Here is a 14,009-nt window from a genome sequence, read left to right as displayed (position 1 = left end):
TTCCGACACAGCTGTCACTGCCAACAGTCAAATCTCTTGGCTTAATGTGCCCTGTTCCCTAAGCCTGCCCGTGAATTAATCCTTAATGTCCTACAAAGAAGAAGTTAAAAAAAAAAAAAAAAGGCATTGCAAAGCTTTTTCTGAATTAGTCATAAATGAAGACTTCGGTGTAAGCCATGACATGTTGTTTTCTTCTAAAATTTAATGACTACATCTTGCAGACAGTTCTGTGCACAGTCAAGTCTAACAACACAGCTAGCCTAAATCGATCTATAACTCAGATCTACAAAGATACTTCGATGCCCAAGCCTCTGACCTCAGTGGTATTTAATCACCTAAAAAGGAATTTGGTTATTCCTTTACGGAACTGACCTTTTGTTTTTCTAAGTATTCTGTGTACTTTTTAAACACTTTTGGCTGACATACATGAACAATATGTTACCAATTCTAAGTCTAGGATTTGAATTTATAGAGGAGAGTGTGCTTTGGGGAAAGAAACATATGCAAATCATAATTTTTTTTTTCTTTGAGGTGAAAACAGATTTTTTTTTTTAAATTACAAAGTAATTAATTTGTACTAAGCCATAGTAAGCCAGAAAATGAAAGTGACCTGACAACGCTGCCTGATTAAGGTGCAAAATTCTAAACAAAATCACAAATGCTGAAAAACATGTGTATCTGTTAATAATACATCCTCAAATGACTCAATTCATCCTCTGAGTAGCCCTATGTTGTAATTTGTATGGGATAATATTGGTATTATGCCAGTAATTGCAATGAGAAAAAAAAGCTTTCCATAAAGACCACACATAACACTTTTCCCCACAATGCTTCATGAGTGATAACCAAACATAAGATGAACTGTGACCTGACTGTGTGTTCACTTCCCTAGAAGTAGCATTTGTCTATATGCAAGCTCAGGTAAAGGTATTGTATTTTATAACAATTTTTTCAACTACATCTGCTTTTTTAATTTTTAGACAATTTTTATCACTAATTACCTTATTGCTTCAAAATTCAGAGAGATAAATGTTTTAAAATGTGGGATTATAATTCCCTTCCTTATGTTAATGTGTGCTTTGCTTTGCGGGTAGTTCAACTGAGATCAGTAAAACTATTGCAAAGTTAAATTCCCGTCCAGTGTGGATAATGGTATCAGAAGTTGGGCATCAAAGGCTATCCCATAGGAATTCATCAGCTTGACAAATACTTTTTCCTTATTTTGAGATCTGATGTGGCAGCTGTGTGGTGAGACTGGGTGACATAGTGAGACTAAGAATTTATGTCTCCACTAAATGTATTTGTCTGAACAGAGAATGAGTTGTTTAAGCCAGGAATCAAGGTACATCAAACAGTGTGTAACCTATGATCTGGCTGGAGGCAAAGTAGTCATAAAAATTCTTTCCTCTGGAAAGGAGCCTCAATGGTTTAATAATTTTGTTAGTTCTGTCAAGGTTTGTCTCTTTTTTTTGCGGTGTCTTAATCTAGGTTGTGAATGTCATACCAGTAGACTGCAGAGTTGCAGGTTATAAAAAACAGTTTCTGAAGGAGGTCATATATGTTATGATCCCATTTAATATGTTTGTGTGAGTGGATGAAGTCACTGATGTGATCGGTCTTTTCCATTTTTGCAGCTTGCCTACGCTGCAGCATACACAGATGTACACCTCAAAGGCTGCAACAACTTCTTTCTTGCTCCTCAGCATAGGGTCAGGTGAACCAAAACTTGGGGTTTACTGCTGACAACAGCATTTAGCACATCTGTAGAGTTTACACTCGTACTTGTCTTGCTCTTGTCCTCTTGCCTTCATTTTCTCAGCATAGAGCAGCACCTGCAACCATCAAAAGATGCAGAGCAGGGCAGTTGAGAGGCATCCTGTGTTTTAGAACAGCACACCAAGGAGAAAGAACTGCAGACTGTAGTTAATGCCTTGGCTTTACAGACTTGGCAGCTACAACATGCCTTCCTGAAGGCACGACATAATTCTCCTCCTTATTATTTCCCTGCTTGTGATGCCTTTGCGTGTGATGGCACTCTTGCTTCTTCTCACACTGTTTCTAGTACACTTCCCATGCCTGATTGTAGTACACTTCTGGACTAACAGCTTGTGGTTTGTGTTGGTTTGCCTTTCTGAAAATAGCAAGGTTGGTTTTACAGCCACAAGATATACAGAGGAGCTATTTTTCTTTTGTACTGTTTCTAACCATACTGTTTTGTGGCAGCAGCTACACATATCATTTATATACCAGTTAGCAATAATATTTCAGAAGAACTGCTATGTTGCTTGTTATATTAGAAATTGTACGGCTATACGGCGTCTTGTAAAGTAATGATTGCAATTTTGCTAGGTGTTGTCACTAGAAATTGGAGACTCGGTAAATACTTTTTGTATACTTTTCTAGCCATATGTATGACAAATAACACAGCAATTACAGGACATTACAATATGCATCCTGTGACAGCTCATTGCACTTCTGAGCACTGCCAAGAGATACAGAAGTGTATTGGCAACAGCAGCAACACTAACGTAGAATGGATTAATATAGTATGTTGTATTTATCTAGTGCCTTTCATCAGTGATGCTTTTGACAGATAGATAGACTGTCAATGCCAACAGTACTGCACCTACTTCTACGCAGCACTTTGCCTAATGGTGAAAGAAAGAAATCCTTACCAAGGCCTGCTACTGTCTACCAGGGTCCTTTCTGCAGAGCTGTACCCCAGCCTGGGTTGTGGCAGGGGTTTTCTCCTCCCAGGTGCAGGGCTTTGCATTTGTCCTTGCTGTCAGTCCATTCCTCCAGCCTTTCTAGGTCTATCCGAACAGCAGCCTGTCCTTGAGAAAACGGCTGGTCCCCCAGTGTCATGTCATCTGCAAACTTGACAAGAGGGTGCTTATTCACCTCCTCCATGGTATTGCTAAAGACATGTCCCAAGTTAGACTTCTGTTGTACCTGTTACCCACCTCCAGGTGAGCTACCCGGCAAGCCTGATTATCCAATCAGGAATTTATCCTTGTGGTTTCCCACCCAGCCAGACCTAATGACCTAGTTTGGATACAAGAATGTTGTGGGAAACAGTATTGAAATCCTTGCTAAAGTTAAGGTAAACTACATCCATGTCTCTAGTCTTGTCTACAAACCAAGTCATTTTACTGTAGAAGGCGACCAGATTGGTCAGGCATGACTTACCTTTGGTATATCAATGTGGACTGCTCCCAGTCAGCTGCTTCTCCTTCACTATCAAGGAGATGGTGGAGTCACCATCCCTGGAGGTGTTCAAAAACCATATAGATGTGGTTTAGTGGGCATGGTGGTGTTAGGTTGACGGGTGGACTTCGTGATCTTAGAGATCTTTTCGAACTTTAATGATTCTGTGATTCATGTGCTCAGAAATGTGCTCTGAGAGAACTTGCTTTGTAATGTTCGGTGACCAGCCATAATTCCATGAATCATCTTTTTTATCTTCTTTTAACATAGTCTGGATATTTCTTTTCTTCAGTGATCAGGGATCTCCTCAAATCTCCTTCACCTATCAAAAATTAAAGCAAGCAGCCTTGCAAGGACATTGGCTAGCTCTCTCAGCATACTTTGATGCAGCCTGCCAGGTCCCATGAGCTTTCATGGGTCTAATGCTCTCAATCAATCCCTGCCTGGTCTGGTTGGGATCTACCTGACCACCTAGGGCTCGTTGTTCATCACCTCCTTGAACACTGCCTGTAGTCACAGAGACCTGGGAGACCTTGTTGGTGAAGAATGAGGCAACGAAGGCATCGAGCACCTCAGCCTTAGCTGTGTCTGCTGTCCCCCTTGACAGGACCACACTTTCCTTGTTCAGCCTTTTAGCTCTGCAAAAGCTGTTCTTGTTACCCTTAAAGTCCCGCAAGAGCATCCACTCCAGCTGAGTATTGGCTTTCCTAACACTATCCAGATTTGCCAGGAAGTGTTTCTAAATTCTTCCTTTGTAGCCTGTCCATGCTTCCACCTTCTGTACATTATTTGTAGAGATGAAAGCCTTTTTGAAATTCTTGGGGCTTTTCACTAGTTTCAAAGTGTAACAGATGATTGAATTGCTTTTCCTGGAGAAACCTGATTGAATCGCTTTCCCTGGAGAAACCTACCCGGTGGCTATGTCTAAGCTTCAGGACTAATCTTTAAAATTTTATCAATCTTTATTTCAGTTTATTTATTAAACTTAAGTATGATATTTTAGTAGTTTACTTTTGTAATTCCCCTGATTACCACTAGAGCATTTTAAAAATATTTATTGCTTCCCTTTCACACACTGTAATGAGGCTGTAATGAGGTTTCACATTTTTGCTAACAGCTCAGTCATTTCATATTTAATCTTTTAGAACTCACAGGTGTTTATCTGAACTTGTGGGTTTTTTTTTTACTTTTCAGTTACTAATTAACCGCAGTACTTATTCTCCCAATACCTTAGTCTACTAGAGTCTTACATTTTTTCTTCCTAGAAAAGGGCATGTCTCAGTCCTCTGGTAGAAGACCAATATACTTGGTTTCAGGAAAAGCTTCATCTAGCAGCTCACCTTTGATGATCCCATATGTGTACTGATTCTTTGCAGGTTCCCTGCTGCTTATGTTCTTGAGGAGACATGCCATCTTGTTGGAGAAAGAGGAGAGGGTTGTGGGGGGGTTAATACCATTAGTTATTTACTCTTCAAAATTAAATCTATCCATTCCTTATATTTGCTGTATGTTATCTGCTCAGAATTTGGTTCTTGTTCAATGTTTTTCTAAGCCCATATTTCTGAATTTCAAAGGATTTCTTTTTGATTCAACTAACCTCTAAACCCTTGCCACTGAGCGCTATTGATTTCTTCTCTTCCTGCTGTCTGTTGTGTTCAGAGGCATACATATCTTTTGAGATCCGATTACTGTTTTCTTCAGTGCGATCCCTGGAACACCTCTGAATTCCTTTTTTTCCTCCCTGTAGGGCCATTTTCACTTGCCTCTATATTTGCATGTTTCAGAAGCACAACTTGGAATTTGATGAGTTTCTTATATTTGTGCTTGCATTTTCTGTGGCTGAGATGAGCTTTTGCAATTTGATATCACCCACTTTAAGACAGAATTCAGTCCCTTGATTTGTCCTTAGGTGTCATCCACTAGATTTGTGCAGTTTATACAAAGTTAATTTGTGCCAGGAAAGCTCTAATGGGTTTTAGGCAGTAGACATATTGCAGTAGTTATTTTGAAACTTTAATCACTATCGTTAAAGAACCAAAGGTATGGGAGAGCAATTCTATAGGACACGAAAATAAAGCCCAAGAGGTAAGGAGACTTTAACGGATTCTAATATTCCTTTTTAAGTCCAAAGCAGGGTTGACAAAGCTATGTTTGGAATGCTTTAGAAACCTCCAAACAGGTTAATTTTTCTTGCTTATAGGGAACAGACAAGATTAGATAATATGTAAAGCAGAAAAAATTTATTGGACTAAATAACATGAACCGTGATGAAAAGGCAGTTCATAAAACCACAACAAAAATCTTCCTATTGCTGAAAATAGTGTAGGATGTGACCTGTCTGATGGGTGCATAGTTCAGTGCAGGAATACCACTAAAAATCTGCTTTTCACTGTGTAACCCAGTAGCAAATAGAACTACTCAGCCCAGGCGCTTTGGGGTAGATTTGGTGACCTCTGGTGCTAACACTCCTGCTCCCTAGCAGCGGGGTGTGTGGTGGCACCATACTCTCGTAGGCAGTTACCCAGCTTCTGTTGCTGCTTATGGCTGGAGAGACTGCAATACTCCCTTCTCTCCGTTGCCACTGCTCACAAGAGCCTCGCATGTGACAGGACCCTCTTACTCCTTCCATTGTTCTCTTTTCATCCATTTTCATTTTTTCCACCCCTTCCTTTCACTTCATATTCCTCCTTGTGTCTTAAAACCATAAAAACAATTTTTCAGTCTCACTTTGTCTTTTAAGAAAAAAAGAAAAAAAAAAACCAACCCAAACAATAAAAGAAACAGGCTTGACAGCCATCTTCCTATGTGTTGCCCTTTACTTGCCTGCAGCTCCTTCTTCCTGAAAATGTGGATTCAAGTCTCCTATGTCTCTTTTCTTCACCAACAATTAAGGTCTCTCCAGGATCTCTCAAGGCAGACGGATATTCCTTATGGCACTGTCTTCGACTCTGCAGTCTATGAGCACGTCCGCGTGAAAGGGATGAATCCTTTTGAGAGGGACAGCATGTATTCCCAAATGTGGCGGATGATTAACAGAAGTAATGGCTCAGAGAACAACGTCTTGGAGTCGACCGCAGGCATTCAAAAGGTACTGATATGACTTTTTGCTTCTCATTGGAGATGCTCTGCTGTAACACCTCATTTGCTTAGTTGTTCCTTTTAAATACAAGGGATGCATTTGCATCCAGATGATGATCACGCTTGGTACCAATTTGTGCATCGGCACGGAGGGTTGGGACTTCTCAGCTATGCAGCTTGTTTTCAACAACATTTTAAAATGTAGGTACCTGGACTGTTTGCTCTGAAAATAATTTATAGGTATGAGAGATGAATGCATTTGTCAGGATGCAAAATGGGAATTAGATGACTGGACATACAACACTGGAAGATGTGGCAATGTACTGTAGAAAGCTCAAAGCACTTTGAATACAAGGCATTGATTAACTTATTTTTGTAGACTCTTGACACTGAAAATCTTGGCTTTCAGCTGTAGCTCTGACTCATATGTTTTGAGAGAGGGTAGAAAAGATGATCTGGCTTTAAAGAAGAGTCTCACAGCCACCTTCTGTAGTGGGTTTAGCGGTGGGAAAATACTTTAAGAGCAGGAGTCAATTTTTCTAGGCACATTTGTGAATGCAATAGTTCCCTCCCATGTTTTTGGTTGACAGCTACAGCTTTTGTAAGAACACTAGTCTGAGAAAGGATTCAGTATGAGAGTGGATATGGGTTAATGACTGACTGTGTACAAACTTTTTCCCTACCATTGTATCTTTATATTCAGAGTTTTAAATCAAATCTGAGAAATACCATATTTTATAGATTTTATTTTTAACTTCAAAATGTGAAAGTTGATTGGAGCAAATACCAATGCAGTTGTGTGTTCACTTGTTTTAAGCTTGGCTTAGAGACTTCTTAAAAATCCAGACAAGCTCTGCCTTTTGTCTCCACCAAAATCCGTTTGCCAGGAAAGCCTGTCATTTCTGGTGTTTTCACACTGGATAAAAACACGTAAGAGAAAAGAATATGTTAAAAAGAATGGTGAAATCACAGGTGATCTCTTGATAATAAAAGAAATACAAAATAACGAAGATTCTTTGGAGTTTCAAAAATCACTAATGCACCCTCTGTATAACTGAGATCATATTTTCTTTTCTGAAGGACCAAACAGCATGAAAGAAGAGGCAAGAGAGGCCCTGGGGAACTGCAGTTTTGAAACCCCTTTAGATAAAGTCATAATCTGAAAAGGCAAGGGAAAAAAAAGACAGTCTGAAAATTTATTGGGTAGAGGAAATAGCTTTTTTTGATAAAATATATTTTAGCTCAGTTTGTAAGGGGCTGATAAAGCTGGATTTTGCCTTCTGTATTAAGAGAATAAAAGCTGCCTTCCTCCTGGTTTGCTTTCCCGAGTTATACTAAGGGTTTGAGAAGAATTAAAAACCAGAGCACGCCAAACACAGCTGTGTTGACTAATGGCTTTTAGCTGAAAAAAACCACCAGTGTATCATGCTGGCAGGTGATTCCAGATTACAGTCTTTGATTTCTCATTCCTGGAAACATGGCAGTTGCTGTCCCAGAACCTACAAACCCAGAAATATCTGAGTTCTTTAACTTCCCATGCCTCTGCTTCCCAGGAATAAGCACTTGCAAATGGTGATGTTGAAAAACCAAGTTGCGGCATGTGAGCAAGCCAATCACTCTCCAATTTTAAAATATCAGAGGGCTCAGGCCTGATTCTAATGAACATACACATCCACATATGTGTCTGCAGTTTCTCCCCTCTCACCTTACAGGAAGAAGTGACACAGAAAAAGATTATTTGCCAGTTGCTGTTCACACAGAAGCTTTTGGGAGATTGTATTTGGCCTGCTCAGGAAGAATGTGATGTCAAAAGCTAATCTTAGGCAAGGAAAATTAATACTTTGAAAGGTAGCTGATAAGAAGCAGAGATTATAATCCCGGTAACATCCTTCAAAAAAAGTTTTTCAGAGGAAAAATTCGTGGGTCTCCTTGCTCTATTTATATACTTCGTAATGTTCTTTGGGGTCTTGAAAGAATTTAACTGGCCACATCAGAGCTATTAACTCAATCGGACTATAACCCTGGACAAGCTAAGCCAACAGGTCTCCTTCTGTGCTTCATTTTGTTTCTACCATTAATCAGCACTTAAGTGTGACTGGACAGCACCTTAGCACATGTTCCTGGAGTGCCAAGTGAGGGCTGAGACTTAATGAGTGCTTCCAAATGGGTACGGGGAAAGGGATTTCCACTAGGCTGTCTAATGACCATGAAGGGACTGTGATAGGAGGGACCACCATGGGAGAGAGGTGTGCAGGAAGGATGTTACGGACACTGTGGACATGCTCTTCTTTAACAACACTGCCTGCTGCATGGTCTCTGAGGTTAAATGGGATTTGCAAGTAGCCACCACAAAAGAGGCTTTGCCAAACATTTTTGTTGTATCTTAAAAGTCCTTTAGTTTTATCTTGCTTTTATTCTGCAAATTACAGTGGAGCTGGCACTCATTTTATTTTGAGGAAAGTAGCAGTTTAATACTAATGTATGTATAAACAGGGGGAAAGGGAAAGGGGATCAACCACTGATTTACTCATTGCATCGTCCCGCTCACTCAGCAGGACTGCGTGCTTGCTGTACCAGTGACTTCATGGGGAATGGCACCTCTGTGAGTGAAAATACAATACAGCCAAATGACAATGATTGCGTAGTCCCGTTTTGCATCAGGCAATCTACCGCTTTGACATGCTTTTCCTGGCAGGAGGGCAGGGCAGGCAAGAGAAATAAAATGGGAGGATCATGTCTTTGTAAGTTTTCAGGTTTTGATATTTATTGGTCCTGTTCTTCTCATAAATCAGGTGCATACATATCATTGTGTGTGCTCCTATTCCATCCATAGTGAACAGCTGTATACACCATCAGGTCTGGTTAGAGCGCAGCTGAGTAGGTTTACCTCGAAGAGAGAGCAGAGTCTGAACTACCTCAAACAGGAGACAGCCTGAAAAGCACAGACACTTTAGATACTTTCTGCCACTTATTGTCTCTTCCTTTCTCAAAACGCCACAAAAAGCAGTTGAAGATCTGAATTGGAGGTAGGGGAGCATTCAGTTATTTGTCTTCCTGCTCAGTCATATCAGAATAAATGGGGAGGTAGCTGTATTCCTAGATATGCCTGGATTATTCTGGAGAATATTCACTTTTATCTTCTTTTTTTTCTTTATTACTCTTAAGTATTTCATGTATCTTAAATTGATTTTCCTTTTTTACGTAGGTTATGAAATATGCATCTCATTCTGTCAAAGGAATCTCTATTTTTGTGGAAATTATTTATTCGAAGAGGATTTGCTGAGGCCTAAGTCATGCCTACTTAAACATTCATTGAGGACTCCAAGAAAAATAATTTAGGCTTAAACATATCACATTATATACCTCTTTATGTCTTCTTAAAAAGCACATTACCCTGCTTAATCCTTTACAAGCACCACAGGCTTTCTTATCCTTGGAACTATTCCCATTTAAAATATAATGAAGCGCTTCCATTGTGCACCTGTCTGCTCTTTCTTCTCTAGAGTATAATAGTGCCTAATGCCCTATCCTACCCACCTTGTTCCTCTGAACATGATACCATAGCCTACAGCGTCTGCATTTTTCTCAGCAGTACAAAGTGGAAATTCCTTTCCCAGGCTGCATAGGCAGAATCCAAATGTGTTTGAAATCTCTGTCTGTTTAACTCTGTCTGCAAAATATTTAGCCAGTGAATGACTGTCGGGTGAAATAATGCTTCCGGATGGCACATTAAAAGAAACTTCTCTTAGGCTTTCATAATATTACTTCTTCAACTTGCACACACTATCAAAAGAAATTTGGTCCTGAGATTTTGATTTTCTTGTGATCCTACTTGCATTGCCAGTGGAAACATTCTAGCAACTGCTGAGCCTGCTTGTTTTCCCTGAATGCTGTAAGTGGCACTTTGACCTCCTGAAAATCTGTAATAGTAACAATACCTTTGAAAGTACCTATGGATAGACCATATCAAAGCTTTGCTAAGGTGATTTTTCTGGGGAAGAAAGGGGTAATAATGATTTGTGATTCTGTGCTAGAACAAATTGTTAATAACTGCACATGGTTATTCTTAATTTGTTTTCAGTAATATCAACAGCATGAAGATTTCTGCTGATGGGCCCAAAAACTCCTCAATTAACTGATTATACTGATTTACTCACAAATTCGCCATTGGAATTGCAATTCTTGTGGCAGATTCACTGATCACACAACAAAAAGATCTTGTTAATATATGCAAGTCCATACATCTTTGTTATGAACATTTCTGACCATGGAGTTGGCCAATAAAAAGACACTGAAAACAAGAGATAACCAAGACGGACATTTTGGATGTTGAATCTGTACTGTGGTTCAGCAGTTTGACAGTGTCTAAGAAAGCAATAGGAAGCAAAAAAGGCAAGAGCATATAAAAACGCTGGGACTGTACTCCTGTCCCCCATATACCTTAATTCACTAAAGGGGATCAGTTATGCTACACAGCCATTGGTTAGCAAACTAGTTATCGACCCAGACACTGGTTCCCTGCTTCCTCACTCCCTCCGGAGGTGGTGCTTCTTGGGCAGATTAGATGTTCTGTTGCTGCTCTACAAGTAGTGAGGTTCAGGAGTACCCTTAAGACCTTGACGTGTTAGCCCCGCAGCTGAAGGTACAATTTATCTATTTTGCAATTACTGTCCCCTGCAGAGTCCACAACTGGGAGCTGACAGGTGCCTGGGGGTACCAAATACACCTTCTGTCCTCACTTTGTATTATCATGGATGGTCTGGCTCCATCTTATTTGTCATATAGCATCCTTTTCCTGGAAAGCAAGTCTCAACATAAAACCTGAGCCAGATTTACCAGTGAAGTACTGTTAATAATGACAGGAGGAATGCCTGATCCACTGACAATAGCACGTTTAATGTCTCATAGCTTGTCAACATGTCAGTTTATGGGGGCTGGGGAGTGGGGTATATGTCATTGCAAAGCATATTTCTCATAGCCTTATCATAAATTGGCTTCAGTTTGCATAAGCCAAAAGAATACTCAGCCTGGAGAAAGATTTTTTTTTTTTCCCTTTCCCTGCTATAATCCTGCGTATCTTTACTTCCGTAGCTAGGGCTTAAACAAACTTGCAGCAATGCAAAAATTTAGAGTCCTGACCAGAAAGCACTAAAAACACAGTATGGTGTTACTTTCAGGCATTATCAAAAGGCTAATAGTATCTGGATTAGCTTAGGGGGTCAATGTCTTTTGGATGTATGATAACTGATCTGTGACAGTTAACAGAGCGTGAAGAAAATTCTGTGCATAGCTTTAAAAATGAAATGTAAAACTGTTTTCCTGCTGCCTCATTTTCTCAGAATTCAAGGTAGACTCAACAAAAAGCTTGCTTTCCCTCACAAATACTCCTAAGCATATACTAAAGTTTTATCTAACTTTGACTTTCTAGAGAGTTTTCACAGGTTTTATCTTGAGTAGAACACCTATAAAAGTAATTTTCTGCAGAGTTTGGCTTTATTCAAATGAAAATTTAAGTCAAAATTTGAGTCAGCCTACATATCAAGAAATGGATCTACATAGTCATGTGTTCATCCAACAAAGCGAGCCGACTACTGCCGTATTCCTTTTGTCTACAAAGTTTCCTGAAAATTTTAGCTGAGTTCATCTCCTGTTTCATCTTGTGTGCTCTCAAATGCACCTTCTCCCTTTTGCTCTCACTTAAATTCCATCCAAGTTGCTCATGACTTCTGTTCAAAGATCAGTCTTGCATATGCCTGCCAGTCACTTTAACAGCCTCAGGTGTCACTGACTGACGTCCTGCTGTGGTGCCATGCCATTCTGCCTGCTACAACTGTCTTTAATTGCTCTCTGTCTTATCTCTCTATTATTTTGGAGAAATTTCCAGATCTGTTCTCCAGTTTTTCTGGGCCACCTTTCATCAAAGACCATAGTCTTTTCTACCTGTAGCTCATCCCTGAGTACTCTCAAATCCAAACAAATTCAACTAATGGCTCCAGGGAGACTACTTGCAGTTCTGCTTCTTACACTGAACTGAGCTCCTTTATCTGAAATAAAATTTGTGTGTTTTCCTCTACAGTCTTTTCTTGTATGACCACTGACTTATTTCAACCCAAAACCTGCAGTAGCTGACCTCATCATCTTCGTTTTCTTTCCTGTGGCTTTCTGTTCCATAAACTTGTGTGTCTATTTAAGTTTTGCCAATTTATCTTCCATAACATGTCTATGACTTAACCATACAACCTCCAATCCATCACTTCAGTAGTTTTCAGTGTTATTTTTTGGGGCCTTTATAAAACACTTTTCCCACATTTAGTTCTGTTAAAAATGTTACTGGGGGTAAAAAAAAAAAAAAGTTGTCTTGAGTTTCAAGGCCCTTCATGGTCAATTCTGTCTCTCCCTGTAGCTTTCTCATTTCTGAATTGGAAATCATTCGTGTGAGCTTCCATGCAACTCCTCTTTCAAGCACACATCTTTATGCTTTCTCCAAAGACTCTTCCCTAAGGTACGAAGTTTTCCCTTGAGACAGCAGTCTTGTCTTTTCTTCAAACTCCTTTACATTCTCCTTTTGTTATTATACTAACAAAAACCTTGACAACTAGGTCTCTGGTGGACTATGATCACTACCCATCAACTGAGCAGCATTGTTTTGTTGTTTCTTTATGCTCTTTCCCTTCATTTGACTTATTTTATAACTGCCAAATAAGAAGAGAGAGACGAATTCACACTGTAGTAATCTAAATACCATCACAGATGTGATGTGGGTGAAACCAAAGAACTACTATACCCCCGAATGAAAAAGACCGCTATCAGACAAAGAGTGTTTCTCAGAAAACAACCTCTCTGTGTCTGACCTTTCAGCCTTCATCCTCAAAGGACAGCTACAACCTAATTTCAAAAAATGAGCATGGGAGCTAAAATTCATAACCATCTGATACAATATAAAAAGACAAGGGGGAGAAAAAGAGGTTTTATTGAGAAATCAATCCTTATGATCTCTTGTTTTCTCCATCTTCGATGGTGCCAGCTACATATTTCTCTTGAATCATCGTTGATTAACATAACTGCATTAATCTCAGAGACACTTTTCTAATCTTGAAGTTTTCTGCTTGTTTTCCAAAAAAGTTTGTTTGCCCGAAAGCTTGGTTATTTAGGGGTCCATTGTGTCATGTCCATCCCTCCCACCCCAATATATCCCTTCTTCTGTTCAAAGGTAATTCTCTCTTAAAACTCTGCTTCACTTAGATACTTAAACTGTCATGGCTACAACTATACTCCGATCGTGTAACTTCAGGTGCCTAATTTAGGTGCCCAAATTTCTTTCCTAGCTGTCGTAAACAGACAAGTTCCTTCTCTAGAGAGTGGTTTAGAGTGCCTAAGCTAGGAACCTATTTTTCTTGGTGGCTTGTTTTGTATAGTATCTATCAAAATAAGATCATGTTCCGTGGCTAGAAATGACAATCAAAATAAGAAATAGCAAAATGTACCCTGAGGAACTAATTTTGCTTGAATCCTGTAGAATTGCATTCTGCAAAGAGCTGAGTCCAGACTTTCCATCTGGAGAAAGGGTGGCTGACAGCCCTTTGAGGGGTGAACATGGGATGGAGGGGGTCCCCACACTTCATCCTGAAGGCCAAATACAAAGCTAAGTACTTCACACCTTAGGCTGTTTCTAACCCTGTAGTCATCTTTTTACATGGCAAAACAATCCAGAGAAGAAAAAGGAT

At 39.7% G+C, this 14,009-nt stretch overlaps 1 protein-coding gene across 2 annotated transcripts in view; it reads left to right on the top strand.

Annotated features, from left to right (window-relative positions):
• GRID2 (glutamate ionotropic receptor delta type subunit 2) overlaps nt 1–14,009 on the top strand; it is a 730,540-nt gene that overhangs the window by 631,026 nt on the left and 85,505 nt on the right. For both annotated transcript variants that reach the window (XM_086464050.1, XM_086464049.1), the window contains one exon: nt 6,100–6,295. In XM_086464050.1, the coding sequence (XP_086320176.1) occupies nt 6,100–6,295 (196 nt within the window). The remainder of the gene's footprint in view (nt 1–6,099; nt 6,296–14,009) is intronic.

The sequence above is a fragment of the Leptosomus discolor genome, chromosome 4, assembly GCF_034619465.1.
Source record: "Leptosomus discolor isolate bLepDis1 chromosome 4, bLepDis1.hap2, whole genome shotgun sequence".
NCBI classification, from domain to species: Eukaryota; Metazoa; Chordata; class Aves; order Leptosomiformes; family Leptosomidae; genus Leptosomus; species Leptosomus discolor.
Note: the sequence above shows the minus strand (reverse complement) of the source record. Positions and strands in the feature narration are given on the sequence as shown.